Source organism: Varanus komodoensis, unplaced genomic scaffold (genome assembly GCF_004798865.1).
Source record: "Varanus komodoensis strain SLA01 unplaced genomic scaffold, ASM479886v1 scaffold11, whole genome shotgun sequence".
Taxonomy (NCBI): domain Eukaryota; kingdom Metazoa; phylum Chordata; class Lepidosauria; order Squamata; family Varanidae; genus Varanus; species Varanus komodoensis.
In genome coordinates this window covers 27699355-27723423 of record NW_025335317.1, presented here as the reverse complement: position 1 = coordinate 27723423, position 24069 = coordinate 27699355, and the positions used below count along the sequence as shown (strand labels likewise).

General features: G+C 43.7%; 1 protein-coding gene across 1 annotated transcript in view; it reads right to left on the bottom strand.

Annotated features, from left to right (window-relative positions):
* Positions 1 to 24069, bottom strand: part of DNTT (DNA nucleotidylexotransferase) — a 136617-nt gene that overhangs the window by 98050 nt on the left and 14498 nt on the right. The window contains exons 4-5 of the mRNA XM_044420036.1: positions 24009 to 24026; positions 18754 to 18839 (exon numbers count right to left, since the gene is read on the bottom strand). Coding sequence (XP_044275971.1) covers positions 18754 to 18839; positions 24009 to 24026 — 104 coding nt within the window. The remainder of the gene's footprint in view (positions 1 to 18753; positions 18840 to 24008; positions 24027 to 24069) is intronic.

Genomic DNA, 24069 nt, shown 5'->3' with positions numbered 1-24069 from the left:
GGCAACATAAGCTTCCCAGCTGCTCTTGCTGCTACTGACTCACCTTCCACCAGTTCCCTTGAGCAAATTATCCCTTCCTTTTCCCAGTCCCCATATAATTTCTTTTAAGGCACTGAATCAGAAATGCCTTCATCTGAAATGTATTCATGTTGTGAGCTGCCTAGAGTCCCAATCACTGCGAATATATGCAATACAGATGATGAGGATGATATTATAATAGTACTATAGTACTTCTAGTAATAATAATAGAATTCTTCATTTTACTTTCCCTTGGCATTAGAATGAACTCAGAACAGAAAACAACAGAACACAACCTGTTGTTCTCTATAATTCCCTGTTGAATTAGACATGCCATCAGTTATCTACAACCCATCCTGGACAATCATATTTCTCTCTTTCATGGGGTTTGTGTGGTAGTCCTTTACTTACTTACAGGAAGCAACCAAAAAGGATTATTCCACACCACCAATCTCACAACAGAGATACAGACACAGTAACCAGACTATGGCAGATCCAACCCTATGCCCAACTCTGCCTCCATACCTATTCAGGTAACGCTACTACAGAACCTAATAATGCTATCTGCAATCTCAAGAGTTCATCCTCCAATCTGATATATGCCTCCATTTGCCAGCAATGCATTCTACATTCTCCATAGAGCAAGCTAGTCAGTCTATGTGCAAATACATAAATAGTCCTAAATCTCTCATAAAGGATGCAATATTCTTCTTGTGGTTTGCATAAGGTCAAAGCGTTTTTAAAATTGCACTAAGTATGTTAATCAGCTCACCATTACAATGATGTTTGTGTTATCACCCAACAACACTGTGAATAGCAAGATTTTTATCACTGTCTCTATTTTTTGGCATCTCAATTCCTTCTGACAACACAGTGTACATGTTCTACTTACCCACAAGCATGTGTGTGTGTGGATGGATGGATCAATTTGAGCTTAATACTTCACAAGTTTAATAAAGTAGACAGTGTCCATGAAAGTTTATGCCAGAATAAATGTGCTAGTCTTTAAGGTGCTATGTGACTTTCCGTTATTTTAAGGAAAAGGAAATCCTGCTTTATAAAGGAGGAGATAGTGACCAGTCGCATTGAGCGTGCATATGCAGCAAGATAAATGATATGAAACCTAATACAATTACTATTATAGGTAGAATACTCATTGCTTTCTGCTTGTGGCTGGACAGGACTTAAAAAATCTCTTACCACCTTAAATTGAGAAGGAAATCAGAATGCCATGTCTAGTCAAATATTGTTGACAGTCAGCTGAAGGATGCCATGAAAGCCATCTTTTTGAATGGTGTTTTCATTACTCAGTGTTTTCTCCAACTACCCAGAGCTCATTAAGAAATTTTAAATAAACAATTGGATGAACACAGAATATGTATTCCTCCCTCGACAAAACATTGCCAGCAAATGCTGAAATAAATTATAGAGCTTCCTTTCTCTATAAGGCACATTTTGGCATGTTTTGATTTATTTGCTGAAGATTAAAAAATAATTTCTACTTCACCAACTCTGTCTCTGTTAACTGCAATGTAATCTGAACAGACTACTCAAGAAAAAGGGAGTAAATTCTGTAAACAGCTCAGTTGTAACCAACATTTCATATTATGAGATATGTATCCCAGTAGGCTACCTTGTCTGCATATGATATTGAGAAGTGTTTGTCAGTCTGCACTAAACACCCTAATAACATACACATCTTTCACACTGTGTGTTAAGATAGGAATATAACAGTACTCTCCTTCTCCTTGTTGTGGCGAAGGGGCTTGCATAGCTCAATGAAGCTATGACCTATGCCATGCAGGGTCACCCAAGATGGACAGGTCATAGCAGAGAGCTCTGACAAAACGTGATCCACTGGAGAAGGAAATGGCAACCCACTCCAGTATCTTTGCCATGAAAAACCCATGGACAGTACCAAAAGGCAAAAAGATATGACGACGGAAGATAAGCCCCTCAGGTCAGAAGGTGTCCAATATGCTCCTGGGGAAGAACAGAGGGCTAGTACTAGTAGCGCCAGAAAGAATGAAGCGACTGGGTCAAAGCCGAAAGGACACACAGTTGCAGATGTATCTGGTGGAGAAAGGAAAGTCCGATGCTGCAAAGATCTATACTCCATAGGAACCTGGAACGTAAGATCCATGAATCAAGGCAAGCTGGATGTGGTCAAACAAGAGATGACAAGACTGAACATCGACATCTTAGGAATCAGTGAACTAAAATGGACAGGAATGGGTGAATTTAATTCAGCTGACCATCAGGTATACTACTGCGGGCAACAATCCCTCAGAAGAAATGCAGTAGTCAATAAAAGAGTAGGAGAAGCAGTACTGGGATACAATCTCCAAAATGACAGAATGATCTCAGTTTGAATCCAAGGCACACCATTCAACATCACAATAGTCCGAGTCTGTGCCCCAACCACTGGTGCTGAAGAGGCTGAAGTTGACCGGTTCTATGATGGCCTACAACACCTTCTAGAATTAACACCAAAAAATGATGTCCTTATCATCATGGGGGATTGGAATGCTAAAGTAGGAAGCCAAAAGATAACCGGAATAACAGGCAAGTTTGGCCTTGGAGTACAAAATGAAGCAGGGCACAGGCTGGTAGAATTTTGTCAAGAGAATACAATGGTCATAGCAAACACTCTTTTCCAACAACCCAAGAGACGATTCTACACATTGACATCACCAGACAGTCAACCCAGAAATCAGATTGACTATGTGCTCTGCAGCCAAAGATGGAGAAGCTCTGTACAGTCAGTAAAAGCTAGACCAGGAGCTGACTGTGGCTTAGATCATGAGCTTCTTGTTGCAAAATTTAGGCTTAAGTTGAAGAAAGTAAGGAACAGCATTAGGCCACTCAGGTATGACCTAAATCATATCCTGATGAATATGCAGTAGACGTGACAAATAGATTTAAGGAATTAGATCTGATAGACAGAGTCCCTGAAGAACTATGGATGGAGGTTCGCAACATTGTACAAGAGGCAGCAACTAAAACCATCCCAAAGAAAAAGAAATGCAAGAAAGCAAAATGGCCGTCTGAGAAAGTTTTACAAATAGCTGAGGAAAGAAGGGAAGCGAAAGACAAGGGAAAAACAGAAAGATACAAACAATTGAATGCAGAATTCCAGAGAATAGCTAGAAGAGATAAGAATGCCTTCTTAAATGAACAGTGCAAAGAAATAGAAGAAAACAATAGAATAGGGTGGACCAGAGATCGCTTCAAGAAAATTGGAGATATGAAGGGAACATTTCATGCAAAGATGGGCATGATAAAGGACCAAAACGGCAGGGACCTAACAGAGGCAGAAAAGATTAAGAAGAGGTGGCAAGATTACACAGAAGAACTATACAAGAAAGAGCTTAACGTCCCTGATAACCACGATGGGGTGGTCACCGACCTCGAGCCAGACATCCTGGAATGTGAAGTCAAATGGGCCTTAGGAAGTCTGAGCAACAACAAAGCTAGTGGAGGCGACAGTATTCCAGTTGAGCTATTCAAAATCCTAAAAGATGATGCAGTAAAAGTCCTACATTCAATATGCCAGCAAATTTGGAAAACTCAACAGTGGCCACAGGATTGGAAAAGGTCAGTTTACATTCTGATCCCAAAGAAGGGCAATGCCAAAGAATGTTCAAACTACCGCACCATTGCACTCATTTCACATGCTAGCAAAGTTATGCTCAAAATCCTACAAGCAAGGCTTCAGCAGTATCTGGATTGAGAACTACCAGAAGGACAGGCAGGATTTCGAAGAGGCAGAGGAACTAGAGATCAAATTGCCAACATACGCTGGATCATAGAGAAAGCTAGGGAGTTCCAGAAAAAAATCTACTTCTGCTTCATTGACTATGCTAAAGCCTTTGATTGTGTGGATCACAACAAATTGTGGCAAGTTCTTAAAGAGATGGGAGTACCAGACCATCTTATTTGTCTCTTGAGAAACCTATATGCAGGTCAAGAAGCAACAGTGAGAACTGGGCACGGAACTACTGATTGGTTCAAAATTGAGAAAGGAGTTTGGCAAGGCTGTATACTGTCGCCCCGCCTATTTAACTTATATGCAGAGCACATCATGAGAAAGTCGGGGCTAGATGAATCACCAGTTGGAATTAAGATTGCTGGGAGAAATATCAACAACCTCAGATATGCAGATGATACCACTCTCAAGGCAGAAAGGGAAGAGGAACTAAAGAGCCTCTTGATGGAGGTGAAGGAGGAGAGCGCAGAAGTTGGCTTGAAGCTCAACATTAAGAAAACTAAGATCATGGCATCTGGTCCTCTCTCTTCCTGGCAAACAGATGGGGAAGAAATGAAGGTAGTGACAGACTTTATTTTCCTGGGCTCCAAGATCACTGCAGATGGGGACTGCAGCCAAGAAATTAAAAGATGCTTGCTCCTGGAGAGGAAAGCTAGGCAAATCTAGACAGCATGCTAAAAAGCAGAGACATCACCCTGCCAACAAAAGTGTGTATAGTCAAGGCTATGGTTTTCCCAGTTGCAATGTATGGCTGTGAAAGCTGAACCATAAGGAAGGCTGAGCGCCAAAGGATTGAGGCCTTTGAATTGTGGTGCTGGAGGAGATTGCTGTGAGTCCCTTGGACCGCAAGGCGATCACACTGCTCAGTCCTAGAGGAGATCAACCCTGACTGCTCTTTAGAAGGCCAGATAGTGAAGATGAAACTCAAATTCTTTGGCCACCTAATGAGGAGGAAGGACTCCCTGGAGAAGAGTCTAATGCTGGGAACAATAGGTGGCAAAAGAAGAAGCGGACAGCAGAGGATGAGGTGGCTAGATGGAGTCACTGAAGCAGTTGGTGTGAGCTTAAGTGGACTCCGGGGGATGGTGGGGGACAGGAGGGCCTGGAGGAATGTTGTCAATGGGGTCGTGATGGGTCGGACACGACTTTGCGACTAACAACAGCAATAGCAGTACTGTTCATTTACATGTATCTAGTTAAGTAGAGTGGATGAAACAATTTACAAAGAGCTTTGACAGCAATCCAAGGAGGCTTGAGATAGGGTAAAAATGCCTGTTGGCCAACAGAGAAGTTTTCTGCCAGTGCGGTGGGCATGTCCATGTTGGAGTGCCTCCCTGCACTGCAGAGGTGTGCATACTTCTGCCTGTGTTGCTGCTGGCGGTAGTTCCCAAAAGATAGTGCCTGGGGTGGTAGAGCCTGCCTTAGGTCTTTGTATCCAAAGACCCTCTGTGCCCCCAGGAGGGTGCTGGGATGCTGAGAATTCCAGCAAAATGAGATCCACCAGACCAGGCCAGCTTCACTGTTGTTCGTGGGGCATAGAAAGTGGTAGATAGCCCACCACTTCACTTTCCCCACAGACATCGGTCAGGATTGCATTCTAAAGATCTGATATCCTTTTGGTCCATTCATTGCCTCCAGGATATTCACCAACAAATGTGATTAAACACAAACGCGTGTGCATAACTTGGATAATTTGTAACTGCAGAGAAGAAAATGGCAGCAATCCCTTATAAATGGTGGAAACTGAAAACTACAAACCATTAGGACCAATGGACCAGCCATGCAGATAATTTATCCATAATTACTGGCCCACAAAAGTAACTGACTAGCCTGGTTGCAAACACATATTACTTTCTTGTATTCTAAAATGTTAAAAGACCAGTTATTGTACAGCTTCTCTGCCTGGTCATCCAGATGTGATCATTCCTTGCCCTAAGCAAGTTTCTACTTGTCAACCTGCAATGCTTTCTCTTCCCTTCTAGCTCCAGAGTTACACAAATGTGCACTGTATAAAATAAAATATTCACTAGACCAGCATGGTTACATCTATATGCTGTACATAGCTACATCTATACAGTTGCATCTTCTTGTGTAAACAATTCTCCTAGCTGGTTTTTTACTTGTACCAGGAGGTTGGGCCAAAACTGCAAGATCTATTTCTTAAACATATTTTCTTTTAACAACATCCTGTCATAAGACAGTGGGTTTTTCACTTTCCTGTGTTGACAACAATAACCTGAAATTTCATGCTGGCGCCGTCGTTATTTGTTTTTCGGCGCCAGGCGAAGACCTTTTTATTTAAGCGGCATTTTAACTGTTAGTATTCCTAGATTTTATCTGGCCAAGGCGGCTTATTTTATATTGCATTTTTGTATTTTTAATTTAATGTTTATATTTATTGGAATTTATATTACAATTACTTTTAATTTATTGTTGTAAGCCGCCCCGAGGCTTCGGCGAATGGGGCGGCATAAAAATGTTTTAATAAATAAATAAATAAATAAATATTTCCAATAAGTAGTATTGACCTTTTCAGAACTGACACACTTGCATGTTAGTTTCTCTCCCCCCACCCCCACCCCACTTTTTCTTATTTTATTAACAAGTGAAAGGAAAATATGGCACTGGTGCTACTGGTATAACCAACACTGGGAGTTATAACCCACAAATTGAAGGCCAAAGGAATAAGCACTGAATAATATATATAATATTATGATCTTCTTAACTTATATGTTTCTGCAGTATTCCAGATAAAAATATAGACACATAGGATATAGCTGTAATTTTAAAATACTTTACTTAAACCAGGGGTCCTCAAACTACAGCCTGTGGGCCGGATACGGCTCACCAAGGTTATTTACCTGGTCCACCTCAAGCTTTCAGACTCGTTCAGAGAAAACGATCTCCAAATGAGTCCGAAAGCTCTGAGCCAGCGCAGGCGTTCTCTGAAACTCTTTCAGTTTTGGAGACTTAACAGAGGGCCAGTGCACACACCAAACTGTAACAGTTCCCTTCAACTGCGTGTGCGCTGGCTCATCCCCCACTGGACACATGCGTTGGCTCTGAATACAGAGTGGGAATACGGAGCAGGACTACAGTAGAGAGGAGGGTGGTCAGAAGTGAGAGATAGACGAAGACACTAAAAAAAGAAAAATATAACTTTTTAAATATATTTTTAGCTATATGAGCCATGTCCCCAAGTGCGGGCCAAGCCGCAGCCATCTCATCAAGCCCAGGGGCGGATGCCCGAGGTAGAGCAGGAGCAAGGCCACAGCTCCTGCAGCTTCTCAGGGCAAGTGGCCTTCTCAGGGCACCATCGAGTGGCTGCCATGCTTCTTCCCCCCGCAGCGGGGAGAGGCAGGAGACAACCCGCTTGGCAAGCTGCAGCCCCATCCTGTGCCTCCCCTCACCTCAGCCCACAGAAAGCAGCCATTACCTCCCTCCTCGCAGCCCTCTCCTGGCTGGGGGAGCTCCCTTGCACTCGCCTCTCCGGCCTCCCACTCCTGCTCCTCCTCCCAGAGCCAGGCGAACACTTGCGAGAAGACCTTCTGCCAGCTTGGAAGCAGGGCAGCAGTGAGGAGCCGGGAAGGCCTCGACCGGGGCGAGCATGTCCTCACAGCTCCCCCTCATGTTGTGCTCTCCCTTTCGGCAGGCAGCATGGTGTCATCTTGGGCTTCTGCTGCAGCCTGAGCGAGCGGAGCAAACATTTTTTAATAAATAAAATAATAACACAGGTTTAAAAAAGAGAGAAACTCACTGAATATTCACTAAGTCCTGCGGCCCAAGTCCATCTTTACAAAATATATGCAGAGACATATATGCAACTTCAAGGAAAGGGGAAGCTCATCAGTGATCATCTCCTTGGTATACACCTGAATTACGGGCAATGAAGCAGGTTGAGAGACGTCTAGAGCGTAGGTGGAGGAGATCACGGGATCAATCTGACCGAACACACTTGAGAGCCCATTATCGGGCCTATGCTGTGGCGGTGAGGGCGGCGAAGAAGAAATTCTTCTCCGCTTCCATTGCCTCCTCACAATGCTGTCCGGCGGAGCTCTTTCGGGTGGTGCAAGGGCTGATACATCCAGGCCCAAAGAAAGATCTCGTACCACCCTCGAAGGCCCGCTGTGATGACTTTGCCGGGCATTTCAGGGAAAAAATCGCTCAGATTCATCATGAGCTTGACTCTACTATTGAACCAGATTCTACTGAGGAGATGCCAATGACGCCATCGAGTCCACAATTAATGGATGAATTTCAGTTGTTGCGGCCTGATGATGTGGACAAGGTGCTTGGACAAGTACGCCCTATCACCTGCTTACTAGACCCATGCCCATCTTGGCTACTTAAGAAAGCCAAGGACGGGATTGGGACCTGGATCCTGGAGGTGGTCAACGCCTCTTTAAGAGACGGTTGGGTACCTTCCTCTTTAAAAGAGGCAGTAGTCCGGCCAGTCCTAAAGAAAGCATCCCTGGATCCAGAGGTGGCCACCAATTATAGACCGGTGGCCAACATCCCGTTCCTGGGCAAGGTGCTAGAGTGGGTGGTGGCGGGACAACTCCAAGCATTCTTGGATGAAACTGATTATCTGGACCCATTTCAGTCCGGCTTCAGATCCGGGTACGGCACTGAATCTGCCTTGGTCGCCCTGTACGATGACCTGTGCAGGGAGAGAGACAGGGGGAGTGTGTCCCTGTTAGTTTTCCTGGACCTCTCAGTGGCTTTAGATACCATTGACCATGGTATCCTTCTGGATAGGCTAGCGGGATTGGGAGTTGGAGGCACCGCGTGGCGGTGGTTCCGCTCCTATCTCAACAGCCGATTTCAGAAGGTGGTGCTGGGGAACTATGGCTCTGCACCATGGCAGTTATGCCATGGAGTTCCGCAGGGGTCCATTTTGTCCCCCTTGCTATTCAACATCTACATGAAACCACTGGGAGAGGTCATCAGGAGGTGTGGGCAGTGGAATCATCAGTATGCTGATGATACCCAGCTCTACCTCTCGTTTTCCACCAATCCCGGTGAGGCAGTGGCTGTACTAAACTAGTGCCTGGCCGAGGTAATGGGCTGGATGAGGGCCAATAAACTGAAGCTCAATCCAGACAAGACGGAGGTCCTGTTGGTGGGTGGTTTGGGCCTCAGGATGGGGGACTTGGGCCTTGTCCTAAATGGGGTTGCACTCCCTCTGAGGGACAGGGTTCACAGTTTAGGAGTGCTCCTCAACCCTGAGCTGTCTTTAGAAGCCCAGGTGACGGCGGTGGCGAGGAGCGCTTTCCTTCAGCTTTGGCTGATCCATCAGCTGCGTCTCTTCCTGGAGAACGATTGCCTGGCGACAGTGACACACGTGTTGGTAACTTCTCGATTAGATTTCTGCAACGCGCTCTATGTGAGGCTACCCTTGAAGATGGTCTGGGTACTTCAATTGGTGCAGAATAGAGCTGCCAGGCTGCTGACGGGGACTGGGCGTTGTTCTCATATAACCCCAGTTCTCCGTCAGCTCCACTGGCTCCCGATTGAAGTCCGGGCCCAATTCAAGGTGTTGTTTATGACCTATAAAGCCCTGAACAGCTTGGGCCCTGGGTATCTAAAGGAACGCTTGCGTCCATATATGCCCTCCCGCCCCTTGAGATCAGCAACAGATGCCCTTCTCCAGGAACCCTCTGTGAATGATATTAGGAGAGTGAGTACCCAGAGGAGGGCTTTCTCTGCGGTGGCGCCCCATCTATGGAATGCGCTCCCCAGAGAGGTCCGCCTGGCGCCGTTGTTACTTGTTTTTCAGCACCAGGCTAAGACCTTTTTATTTAAAACTTATTTTAATTGTTAATTTATTGGTTATTTATAGGATTTTAAATCTTTTAAGCCGAGATGCACTGAGTTTTAATATTTTTATTGTACAATTTGTTATATTTGTATATTTTGTTCTTGTTGTGAGCCGCCCCGAGGCTTTGTTGCGATGGGGGCGGCCTAAAAATGTTTTAAATAAATAAATAAATACGCATTCACATGTGAAAACACTTGACGTGAAATTAGAGCTCCTCATTAAACAAGTGAAGGAGGAAAACTTCTGCCATCTCCCCACAACTCTAAACCTATTGGCAGAAAAACCAGCAGTTGCATTCCCAAACAAAACATGTGTGGATTCACTGGAAATGTTGGGAAAGCAGCTTCAAATTAGATTTAAAGAGCATCTCCATGAACAGGACATACAGCTTTTCCACAACCCATTTTCTGTTGACATTGAAATTGTTGATCTGATTTACCAAATGGAACTGGCCAAACTACAGAATTGTGACTCTCTGAAAGACGCATTCAAGTTAAGCAGCCTTACTAATTTCTATGCATCTCTCCCCTCTGAGGCATATCTTAATCTCAGGAACCATGCTCTCAAAATGGCAACCATCTTTAGCAGCACCTATGTCTGTGAACAGATTTTTTCCCGAATGAGACATCTGAAATCTCCAACCAGATCCAGACTAACTGATGCACATTTACATCATTTGTTATGACTAGCAGTGACAAATATGGAACTGGACATTGAACATCTCATTAGCCAAAGGCAGGCCCATACTTCCCATTGAAATAGTAGTAAGTTTATGTTGATTAAAATTGTTCTTCATTTTAAATATTGTATTGTTTTTTCCTGGTTTTTTGCACTACAAATAAGATACGTGCAGTGTGCATAGGAATTTGTTCATATTTTTTTCAAACTATAGTCCATCCGTCCCCATCCCCCCCACCATAGTCTGAGGGACAGTGAACTGGCCCCCTGTTTAAAAAGTTTGAGGACCCCCCTCTGGGTCATTGTGACATACATATTTTTCTATCTTGCACAAGAGGGAATTTCTCACAATTCTCACTCTTCTCCTTTTGGTGTTGCAAATGTTGGTATCCTTTTCCTTTCTTGATTGTCTGTTTGTCTCTTTTTCAGATTTATATGGTGTGTTGTGTAATTCTTTCACAGCAGGTTGCTCACATGGCCCTTCTTCAAGCAACTTAAAGTGGTATGAGAGTTCCGCTGCTTCTGTGGGTGCAGAGTGTTTTCTAGGTCTTCTGCATCTGTCAACCTGTTCCAGTGAGTTTCCTCATTTGCCCTACCCTTAGGGTTCTCTTGTGCTGCCTCAATTTGCTGATGCAACGTATTTGAACAAATCTCTTTGTGATTAAATTCTAAAAAAGTTGAATGTACCAAGTTTATCTTGTTTCAGAACCACTTTTGTGACAGAAATGACCTTGGTTGCCACAGATGATCTACACTAGGGAGAAAACAGGGGGAGCCTGCTCAGACTCTCAGGAGATACCAGTTTTATTTTGCATTCTGCTTTATTGTGGTTTGCTAGCCACTTGGACCATCCCCATTGGAGGGGGAGGGGAGTTAGAAATCTTATTATAAATGAAGTATAACAATCTCTTAACATGAATAGGACTTGGGAAGAAATACTACTCAGAACCTTCTCATTTATTTTTTTACATAGGTTGCTTCCTCAGTAGATTTTAAATAAAATAGATCCCTTGTCCAGAACAAGCAACCTCTGCACAGTGATACGGTTAACAGAGAACATATTTTTATTTCACTGTTTTGACATGCCGATTTGTGAATTTTGTTTCCCTAAAGACTCTCAGCAGTACAAGGAATATGTCCTTTAGAAGATATATCCACTTCAGTATTTTGCTACCTGTAAGAACCCAAACTGGATTGTAAAGTAAAGTGAAGGTGTCAGGTTATATGATTTAAACAACATTAACAATAATTTATTTGTTTACCAAAGTCAGTGATATAGAAAACTTTTTGAAAAGAATGAAATGAATAGTAAATGGAAAGGGGGAAAACTCCCCATCATTAGGTATAGCCAGACAACAAGTATTCTGCCTGTATTCAAACATCCACTTTCTTATTATCATGAGTAATGGCCTGGGGCCAGCGCAATTCAAAAGCAATTGCAATGAGCCTCAGGATCCCACCACCTTTTGCTTCTGACTTAACTAGTTTCTCCTCTCAGAATTAAATTGTATTTGTCTATAAGAAAAATGTCTGTCTAAGTTTTATTACACTTCAGCATTAATATTATAAGCCAACCAACCCTTTTGGGGTGGGGTGGGGGAAGAAAGATAGTGTTTATTTTTCCTCATAAAAATCACACAGCAAGCTTGAACTGTGCCTTATGGGAGGAGATGGAACTGCAGCGTGCTTGTGGTGCCTTAATGCAAAAAGAATTATTTGCTGTTACAGAATAGGCAGTGTCCATATTAATGTTTCATTACAGAAGTAAAGGAAAATATCAAACAATCTGCAGAGAAAATGTGTCATGTGATTCCCCTGTATTGGACACTTTTTTCCCATCATCACCCAAGAAGATACTTGGCCAGTTGTCAAATTTCCTACAAGTTACAAAATCTGCTACATTTTAAAAAATATTATATGTCAGAGGACTCGCTCACACAACAGGCAAAGCAAAATGCTGTACACTCAGTGAGCCAGCAGGTCTGGCCAACCTCTAGCAACCACTTACATACCTGTAGCATAATTACACTCATGTATAGCTCTCTATGAATTGACCTATGAATAGGTCCATGAATTCTCTATGAACAGACACACAACTTCTCACAGATCAAAGGGGTGGGGATATCAATTAATATCAATTAAAAAATTCTAGAGGCTACTTTTCTGTGTGGTTCTGAATGTATCAATTATTTAAATAAATTGTTTTAATTATTATCATTACCATTGTTATCAGAGCTCTCTGGATTCTGCACTCCCACTCATCATCTTGCATTTTAAACCTTTTAAAGGTGCAATTTTATGCATAGAAACATAGAAACAGAGTGAGTCAGAAGGGGTCTCCCGGACCATCTAGTCTGACCTCCAGCACCAGCCAGCTCTGCTCATGACATGCCCACCATGTTTAGACCGACCAAAAATACTACAGCTCCCAGCGTTCCCCAGCCAACATGGGATAGGATTGTGCCCTAAAACTAAAATGAGAGAATGGGAGAAAGAGCCAAATATGAAAAAAAATGTCCCCAAACACTTGCCATAGTTCATATTTAATAGCAGGGTTGTATAGAATGGCACACTGTGAGTTTATGTTTCATAACTGCTCTCACTTTGGAAGATTATTTAGAACTGCATCTCTCAAACAAAAGGAGAACCTGGAGGAATGATCTTTCTGTTGGGAAGTAGTTCGGTATATTGTCACAGAGGTACACGGAAGCTATATCACTAACTTACTCACATCATGGTCTGACCCAGAAAGTCTGCTTAGGATTAAAAGACAAACTAGTCACATCAAAACAAACAGAAGATTGACAGTACAGTGGTACCTCGGCTCACAAATGCCTCAGTTCACTACCAAATCGGGTTGCAAACAGAAATTTCAGGAAAAAAATTCCTCAGTTTGCAAAATCCGCATTGGATGATGGCCACAATCGCAGCCACGTTGCCGCATGAACACGATTGTGATCGTGACCATCTTCCCTGCACGAGCGCGATTGCGATTGCGATTAGCCCATCTTCCCCACACGAGTGCAATCGTGCCCATCTCCCCCCCCCCCCGAGCACGATCACACCCGTCTTCCCTGCACAAGCACGATCGCGATCGCGGCCATCTCCCCCCTCCAGCACAATCGCTAACGCACAATTATCGTGTGGACTCTCCCTCCAAGCAATCACCTCCCCCGCACCCAGGTTAGTGTTCTTTACTGTATTGTACTGTACTTTACTTTGTTGTTCTTTGTTACTGTGTTTCAGATTTCTGTGATTAAAAAATATTTACAGAATGGATTAACCTTATTTACATTGGAGCTTATGGCGTAATTTAACTTGGGTCACGATCAATTCAGGTCACAACCAGAGTCGTGGAACGGACTAAGTTCATGAGCCAAAGTACCACTGTATTCACAGTATCTGGTATTTTTGCCTTCTTAGACCATGCAGGCACAGCTTAAAGTTCATCAGAGTCTACAGAAGATCAGCATGACAGGAGAGGAGCCAGCCTGTGCATATCTTGCTTTGTGGAGAGAGAGAGAAAGGGGGGGGGGGATTCTTCTAAGGAAAATTCCCTCATGTGGAATAAAATTCATCCCTTGGTGATCCTATGCATGCACAGTTACCCATATATCTAATACTCCCTCATTGTAGCAATGTTTTTTCTCTGTAGATATTCAGCAACTCTCCTCTGTGTGACTGCTGTCCACGAGAAGTGTAGTCCCACAATGCAACAAAGGAGAAAGCTTTTTTTGTGGTTTCAACCACTTTAAATTTCCCAAAGTTCAGGAAATCTAAATTTTCCTAACATACAAGAAACAGCCTGAAACCGGGCTTCCTGGGATGGTGGCTGCTCCCTCACACCTGACATACAGACAAAGCAGAGCAGCCACTTTCAAGGTGGGCAAAGCAGCTGAGAAACAGCCCTAGTCAAATCTATACAGTCCTTTCTCTATTTGCTCTGTCTTGACATAGTACAGTACTGTAATAGTAATCAGTCCATAATGCAGAAGGCTTCAGCATTTGTAAGGTATCAGAGGTAAAACCAGATCTGTCCAAGTTGAGGCATGAGCTAAAGCAACAGAATCTCAAATGATGTGTCTTAAAAAGGCCACAACACAATTAAAGATCCTTTCAAATGTGAAATGTATGTTGTCACAATTTGGGACAAAAGCTAGCAGAAGTCCTTGTCAAAAATCATGACTTGTAAGAAAAGGCTTCTTAAGCCTTGTTACACCAGAAGAAAGCTGTTTTAAGAAAGCATCTGTTTTCTTGCCTGACTTGACAGTATGGGAAATGTCACATTTAATTGCCTTTATAAAGCAGTTCCTTTTCTATAAGGGAGCTCAAACATGGGATTTCAAAGTCCCACAGGTCACTTCTAAGTGAAAAATCCTCGTATGACCCAACACAGACTAGAGTGCTAACATAAAAAGCTAAAAAAAAGGAAAAACAAGAAAAGAAAAGACTATATTTATATCTTAACATAAAGTGGTTTTAACAAGATGCTAACACCAACACATAATTCAAGCTGGTTTGGACCTAATTTGCAGGCTACATGGCATTCAGCCAGAGACAATGCATCATTTAATGGTTGGTTGCCCACAGCTTGTATAAGTAAATTATACTGATGCCTCATTGCCACTCTGTATTTGTGCAGAAAATAATCTTATGGAACATCTTTGTTCTAAGCATATAAATTGCAGCCAAAGGTACCAGCCCCAGATAAAAACAGTAGGGCAGAAGATCTAACTTAAAATGATTAGTATGCTGAACATCCTCATCACAAGTACAGTTCTTGCATTTTTTCTTCACTGAAAGAGTTTTGATGGCCTCAGTACAAATTACTGGTCATGTTAGGGCATACACCTACTTCTTGAATTTATTTGGTTTTTATTCCAATTTGCCTTGCTGCAGCTTCTCTCAAAGAACTGTGCAAATTGTCATTTGCAGGCATGGTAAGAATGACCTATTAGAGATCTCTAGTCTCCCCCACCAAGCTGCAGTTTCCAATTACTTCTAAACCTGTTTATAATGTAGACCCAAGCTCATTTTAGATGCTTCTGTGCATGTGGAATGAACATGCATGGGGTGGCAACATGGTCACAGCCCTGACATATGCTCATTCACTGGAACAACAGAACAGAGCTGTGTGTATAGAGGTGTACATCCCTACAGAGAAGGGGGCTATTGCTATATATCCATATCTATGTATCTAGCCCCCTAACCGCCTATTGAATGAATAGCCACTCTTAATTGTCCGAGGTCAATTCAGTTTCTGATTCTTTAGGGACAGGCTTTAGGGTTCATGTACTTCCTGGATACAGTTCTTTAGCTTCCATACAGAGTGACGTGCCTAATCTTAGAAGCTAAGCAGGGTTGAGCTGGCTGAACTTAAATGTTATGAACTGCCCAGAGAGCTTTAGCAACAGGCAGTATAGAAATGTAGTTGTAGTAGTTGTAGTAACGATAATGATGGTGACATCTTGACCTAAGGTTTGATTCTGTGTCTAGCTATCTCTTTCAGTGAGTAGGTTGTTGTTGTTTTAAAAGAGCTTTAAAAATGTAGTATTTACTTATGGAAGTGTAAGAAAGCATAATTTCCTCTTGTGTATTCTTGCTACTCTGGTATACCACAGTGTTTTCTAGAGGTCATATGGTAGAGAAACAGGAAAAGAAACACTCTTGTTCCAGTCCTGTGGTAAAACTGAAAGCGGATATAGTCAGTTAACAGCCATGCACAGAAAAACTCTCAATTACTTGGAGGGGAGGTTTCAGTCAAAATTAAACTTTTGATTCAAACTGACAAAGGACTAATGCATGTATTATTTTTGTGGACTTTACTATTATGATTGTGAATCATCAGATGCCTTCCTAACACAGCTTCCTTTTTTAATTTAAACCCATAAGAGCCCTGAAAAGTTCCCATATCTGTCCACTATGGATGGGCTTTCTCTTTTATTGTACTTTACTGCCCGCTGGGTCCAATAGGCACTCTCCCAAAAGGTAGTTTGTCCTGAGCCCCTCACACCTGGAGTGAGCTGCATGAAGTGCTGTTGCAGCCTAAAACACTAATCGGGGCCTCATGTCTGAAGAATACAAATCTTTCCTGGTGACCAAACAACATGATCAATTACTTAGGGTTCTATCAGAGAGACATAAGAGAGTCCAAAATACAAAATAAACCTGTCAGGAAGGTCAGAATATGTAAAGATAAGCCTGGAGCCAGTTGTTTTGACACCAGATGTGTAGGTTAAGATAACCATGTACAAAAGCAACAGCATGTTTTCTGCATGATGGTTTTCTACAGCTAATCATTGCAAAATACTGATCGTATGAATTAACTATGTATGGTAACTGGGGCAGCTGGTTTTGGCTGGAGATGGGCCTCAAACTTTTTCACCAGGGGGCCAGTTGAAAGGTGCCGATGCTGGGCGCGGGCCGGAAAGGTGGTGCTGGTGGCATTCGTGGGCCAGGGAGGGAGCAGGGGTGGGGTGCGCACGTGGCAACTCCAGAACCGCTGAGGCAGGCCAGAAAAATGGGCATGGCAGGCAGGATCCGGCCTGCAGGCCAAAGTTTGAGGACCCATGCTCTATTGCCATGCAGAGATGGTGTTTAGGAGTGGTCCACTAGGGCTGCAGCTAGTGACAGCAAGGTGGTATAATTTATGTAAATTAGCATGTGCACATTTGTACTTTTTCCTGTGGATCTGTTTGGTATCTCATTAAACGGGGTTGAACTAAATGACCTACAAGGCCCTCTAGGATTCTACAACCACATGATAGTCAACATTATTATATTCATTAGTCTTCAGATCCAAAAAGGGATCTTTATTGTTACAGAAATACCAGTTTACAAGTCAAGTTTATTTGGTAGAGAAACTAAGTTGTTCAAGTGCTCTCTCTCTCATTCCCTACACAGCATGACTCTATGATGCTGAGATGATGTGTAAAATAAATAATCCAGGAGTTCTCAACCTTTCTAGGAATTTGAAAAACTGGTGTAAAAACCCCCATGAAATTCCTAATCAGTGGATTGCCACTTTCGCAGCTGTGTATCACATCTGTGGATCTTAGACTGCATCCTACTGAGCAAAAATGTTTACTTTGTTATCTGATGGACATTCCACATCTCTTTAATAAGGGTTTGTCTAATTCAGCTAACCAGCTGGTGTACAATACTTATTTTAAACCTAACTGTTGGCACTGTTCAGTACTCGCTTTTTTGCAAGAGAAGGTTACACAGATAAAGCTTGCACTGGAATAATCTTGAATATTTACTAATGTACACTTTCTTTTAAATTATTTCCCTGCTTTATGGAAATTAACAAATAGTTATTATGAATGTGACCTTGTGATAGTTAAAAGACTGCTATGGCAACACTGGGAGACTAAACACTCACCTCTTGTAATACAATGGATTAAGGTCCTTACACCCACTCAATATTTGAACAGGTGACTTGTAGATGCCACCTTCAAATGGATACTTATTTGATGTTCAGTCTGCTTCTCTTGAACGCTATGTATAAATGTTGGAAAATGGTTTGCATTTTCCATATATAATCATTTTCATAAAATAATGCATATATTTTAAATGGGTAATTATAAAGGTTTTGTAAAGGCTCATAGGCTTTACACTGGGGACCTTAAGGTAAATGCCAAGGGTGTAGGAATTGGGCCTTCTTGGGAATGGGGGAATACATTCTGACTCGGATGAGGAGGAGGGGTTAGGATCTGCAGCTGGGATGCCAAAGCCAATGGACCCACAGATAAGCCAGGTTGTAACTGAGAGTCGCTCAGCTTCAGACTTCATGGGTAGGAAAAGTGACTCTGCTATTGAGGGGGAAGTTGGATCTGTCATCCCTAATCCCATGGTCCAGTATTACCTAAAGTGGACAGAACGATGAGAAGTGTCAGGCATGTCAAGCAGCTGGCCCGGAGGCAGAAGGATCCACTTGAAGTCATGTGTGGGTACTTTGAGTTTGAAAGTGAAGAATCAGTTTGGAATCAACTTTTTACTGCTAAATCACACATCCTGAATAGATAGTATTCTGACTATGCTTGTTTCTTTTGTTACAGATTTCTGAATATATTTCATTTCTACTTTTATGCCAGTATGATTGGCCAGCATTGACTTAAATAAAGCATTTAATTAGGTTATTGTCTCAGTCTCCTTAGAAGCAGTGAGAGAATTATGGTCTCAAACTGCATGGATCTTTCCCTCTAATCAGCATACCTTTTCCTCAATAGGTTGCTGATCAAGTAGGGAAAAACCTTGTAGCTATGCATACATGATGTCCAGCAATGTGTACAAGTGCCTCCAACATTTTTAGTTACAAAGGATGGTCATTGGTGCTTTATCCTTTTCATGGTTGCTGCTTCCTGACAGCTATACTAACAATCCACCTATGGTCTTTAACCTGTATCTGAAAGTCCCTGTATTTTACCTTGAAAATCTAGATTGAGAATAAAACTGTGTGCATTACCGTGAATTTTTGGTTATAATTATTTAAGGTTGTCCTCCTTTGACATGCGTATTGGGAGACACTTGAAGTGCCCACAGGACTCATGTCTGAAGTAGCATAACGCACTTCATTCACCTAGAAAAAAAGAGAGGGACATGAGACACTTGTCAACACAACTATGATCTCCAAACTTCAGAGTCCAAAAGCAAATTACAGAATTTCTGCATCTTTGCACTACCTTCAGTCTTCTTCTCTCCACGTGGCAAACTTTTAAACATACGTATACAAGTACTCCCACTATAAGACAGTATGGTTTTGAACAAAAACAGATATATTCTCACACCATCCTTCTCTTATGTGCTGTCAGGCTTCCAATGCAGAACAGGAATGCTATGGTCCAGAGCTAATACACACCACATGCAATTCTTGCTACCTGCTATGGCAGATGGAATTCCACAAGTACCTCAAGCCTCAAATGATAATGTCTCAAGCACACATCATGAAACAAAGCATCATGGACACAACGTTCATATTTTAGAATCATTAAATTAAGAGGATGGGAAGGTGCCTTCATATCCATTCAGTCCAACCCCAGCTCAATCAAGATGTACAGTGCAGGATGCAAATACAGCCTCCCTAACAGATGGCTCTGCAGCCTCTGCTTAAAGGCCTCCAAGAAAGAAATTGGTATCTCAGCAAAATGCTTTCCAAGGATTTTGGGTTACACATTATATCTTGAGCAAACTTAGGAACAAAGTGTGCGTGGAGCTAGTTTGCTTCCTGCGGTGCTCACTGGATAAGCGTGTGAGCACAAACAGAATGAACTATCAGTTGTAGGCAGCCAAACATCTACTCTATATTGGCATTGTAGACTGGCTAATTGTTCCAGCGCCATATCCTAAATAAATAAATAACAAAATAGGAGCAAAGGAAGTTCCCTTATAACCCAGTCAGACTGTTGGCCCATCCAGCCCAACAGATTTTCTCAGGCCTACCTGGAGATGCCAATGATTGAACTCAGGACTGCTTGGATAGGAAGTGTATGCCCTACCTCTGTCCTGTGGCCCTTCCCACACAGGGGAAAGAATATGTTTTATATTTGCCATGGCGGCACTGCTGGAAAAGCTTGACTGAATGGCCATACAATATATACTCTTAAGAAACATGACTTATTTTCTTGGACAGGTCCCTTTACTTTCAGTTTCACCATTTTGTTTTTGGGGAAATGCACCTTTTTGACAAACCAGTCATGCTATGACTCTCAATAGGACTGTCTAAAAAATCAGGTGAGTTTTATTTATTTTCATTTTATTTATTTATTTATGAGATTTCTAGACATCCATCACTGTTGTCTCCGGAAGGCTTAATAGAGTTTGAATTTCTTACACTCTGACTCACAGATTTCAGAGCGTTTCCCATGTCATGTGAATCCCACAGACTTGCAAACCACTACTCTTTTTATTGCCCCTAAATGTATACACTTTTAGTCATAGAAAAATATTGAAAATAAAGAAACACCAACCCAAAATATTCCTTTCCTACATAGGCTAAAGCATAAAATATGCATTTTGGGGGATCTGTGTTTGTGTGTTGGAGGGATTTGCACATTTCTGCATGTAAATATATCTGCAAACAAACATTAAATAGCAGATGATGGAATGGAAGTCACCTGACAATCTGTGAAATGTAATCTGAACAGATTTTACAATGTGTACGCATCTCCAGCAGCTATTTTAAGACTGTGCAGGTTACTCAGCGGAACCATTTTTGTTAAAGTGTCTCAAATTTCCAAATGTTCCCAGTGACCCCCAAAAAAGTTGCAGGGGCCAGCTATGTTGAGCTGACTCCAAAACATGGAAGGTTTACTTGAACCTGAGCTGCCTAGCCAGAGCATGAAATAGAAAATCAGAATTAGTGGGTATAAGTTGTTCCTTCGTGGGGAAAAATAAGTTTGGTTTAAAAAAAAGTGAACACTTAATATGGTTTCCTTAATAAATGTGATTCACAAACTCAAATTACAGAACAGTTCTTTTTGAAAAGAGCACAGCCATCATTCCATACATCTGCATTGTACTTCCACCAAAAAAGAGGAGGAAATACAGAGTGCAAAGCAGAGACATGACTATAATATATATATGACAAAGGAATTTTGTTACATTAGAAAAGTTCTTCTGATCATACTATTGCACATAAAATAGTCATTATATTTGATCCAGTGGAGACTAAAAAATCTTTCACTTATTCAGTGGTACTTGTGTTAGGATAATTGATAATACTGGGAGTAAGCAACGAAGCCTGGAAATTTTCACCATGTGTTTTGAAAGGAAGAAATTTACCATGTGCAAGTAGCCCAAAGAGATTAAGTAGGTTGCAACAAAATTAATCAAACTTGATAATGATATGGTCTGTGAGTTATACTTTAATGGAGATTTTTAAACTGCACACTTTATGGCTTCTTGGCAGAGCAGCAGAGGCACAGGCAGGGAGAGAGCGCTGAGAGGCCAGGGAACTGGCAAAGGCAAGGTAGGAGCTGGGCAGGGGAGCAGAGGGCCAGGAACAGCGGAGAGGAAGGGGGCGGGGCCAGAGAGGCTAGAGGGGCCAGGAGGAAGCGGACAGGCAGGGCCACTGGCCTGAGGGACTGATAAGGCCACGCTCAGCCACTGCAAGCCCTTTTGGCTCTGGCCTCTTGGCAGAGCAGCAGAGCAGCAGAGGCACAGGCTGGGAGAGAGCGCTGAGAGGCCAGGGAACTGGCAAAGGCAAGGTAAGAGCTGGGCAGGGGAGCAGAGGGCCAGGAGCAGCGGAGAGGAAGGGGGCAGGGCCAGAAGGCTAGAGGGGCCAGGAGGAAGCAGAGGGGTGGGGCGTCGTCCCTTGTCTGCGTCCCTTGGCTGCGGCCCGGGCTGTCCGGAGACTCCCTTCCCTGAGACTCAGGGGTTTGATTGTTTGTTTGTTTGGTTTGGTTGGTTTGTGCTGTGCTGTGCTTTGTTTTTCTTCCAATTTAAATTTAAGTTTATTTTATCCTTGTGTGTGTGCGCGCGAGTGGGTTTTCGTCTGGGATAACTGGGCAAGTGAGAGGAACTGCAGCACAAACAAGGCAGGGGACCAAGGTAAGGTCTTGGAAGGGATACCCATGGCAGACCAGGAGATGGCCTTGGCGGGAGTCACGGGGGTTGCTGTTTGCTGCGACAGCTGCAACATGTTCGCCCTTCTCCCTCAGGAGAGGCAGGGATACACTTGCCCTCGGTGCAAGATGGTGACCCTGCTAGAAGAAGAGGTGAGGTGCCTGAGGGCTGAGAGCTCTCCAGGCCCCCCCAGAGCAGCCCCACTCTGGACGGAGGGTTGAGGGAGAGGCCACGGGAGGAGCAGCGGCGGAGGCATGGAGGCATGTCACCCAAAGGAGGAGGAAGCCAGCAGGGCCTCCTCCTTCTCCTGGCACCAATCTGGAGCCAGGAGACTTCAAGGGGGGTGACTCTAATCTGTGCCCCTAAGTCCCCAGCCTCATCTAATCTCCTATATGGATATCCCCCGTCCTGCTTTCAGGAGAACACAGAGGCAAAATAGTCATTTAGCATCTGTGCTTGTTCCCTCATATCAGTCACTGGATCTCCTTCCTCCTTATTTAGTGTTCCCACCACTTGTCTCCCCTTCCTTTTCCTATTTACATGCTGAAAGAAGCCCTTTTTATTGCTCTTGATATTCTTGGGAAGTCCTTAGCCTTGCGAAGAATCCTTCTGCAACGGGCCTCCTCCTCTCGATATACCCTTTTGTCTATTTCGCCCAGTACCCATTTCCTACGGAGCTTCCTCTTTCGTCTAATCCCTCTAACCACCTCCTTTTGCATCCATGGCGGCACTCTCCTCCACCTCCCCACCTTACTGACTAGAGGTATTGTCAAGGCTTGCACCTCCAAAACCTCCCTTTTGAGTGCTATCCACCCCTCCTCAACTCGCTTACCTTCCAGTAACCTATCCCAGGAGACTTTCCCCAGTCTGGCCTTCAGTTGGCCGAGGTTGGCCCTCTTGAAGTCCCAGCTTCTCGTGCTCGACCTGTTGCACGTCCCCAGTCCCCTGATCTCAAAGCAAAGGATGGAGTGATCACTCGCATCCAGAGCTCCCCTAATCTGTACTTCATCTATCAGCTCCTCCCTATTGGTCAATACCAAGTCAAGGATTCCCCCCCCCCCCCCCCCCCCCACCGTCGCCTCTGTGTGAAAAACGCTCCCTCAATAGCTTCTAGGAAGCGACGTGACCTGGCTGTCACCGCCGAGTGAGTCTCCCAAGTAATATCCGGGAGATTGAAATAATTAATCTCCCCTGAGATTAATTCTCCCATAATTCTCCCAGGTCTCCCATAATTACTGTGTCTCTCCCCTGAGATATCCTTAGAATCTGATCTGTCAGGACATCATCCAGGGTCTCAAGTTGACCTGGAGGGCTATAACATACCCCCACTGTCAGGTCTCTTTCCATGTCAAAACCCCTAAGTTTCACCCAGACTGCCTCTACTGAATCCCCATCTGTGCTGCATTCTATCTCACTGCATCCTATCCCTTCCCTGATGTATAAAGCCATGCCCCCACCTCTCTTTCCCTTTCTGTCCTTTCTAAAAAAGTGATACCCTTCTATGTTCACATTCCAGACTTCCCTTTCATCCCACCAAGTTTCTGTGATTCCCACCAGATCATACCCTCCTATTCCCAGGAGAGCTTCAAGCTCTTCCTGCTTATTACCCATGCTCCTAGCATTGGTGTACATGCACCTCAACTCCTTCCCACCGCTTCCCAGCCTCCTCCTTCCTCCCATCCTCCCTGATACCTGGCCCCTCTCTGTAGGAGTCCTGTCAGTCCCTGCAGTATCTCTAAAACCCTGCTCCCAGAGCCCTGATCCTCCCCCCACACTTGTCCAGTGCAGACACGTTACTGGGGGGCCTGAACCCACCCCCCCCAGCTCAGTTTCAAGTCTTCCGGACGAAGCTCGCTAGAGCATCTCCAAAGACCTTTTCCCCATCCTCGTGAGGTGCAACCCGTCCCTTGCCAGAAGTCCATTGGCAAGAAAACAAGTGCTGTGGTCGAGGAACCCGAAGCATTCCTTCTGGCACCACACCCTAAGCCAGTCGTTCACCTCGGAGGCCCTCCTGTCCCTTCCTGACCCAAATCCCCAGACAGGTAAGATTGACAAGAAGGCCACTTGGGCCTTCAGCTCCCTGAGTTTCTTCCCCAAGGCCTCAAAGTCCCTGGTGGTCCCAACCACACCCTGCCTGGCCACATCGTTTGTGCCCACATGGATCACCAGGCGTGGCTGGTGACCCCCGGAGCGAACAAGACGCTCCACTCTGTCCTTC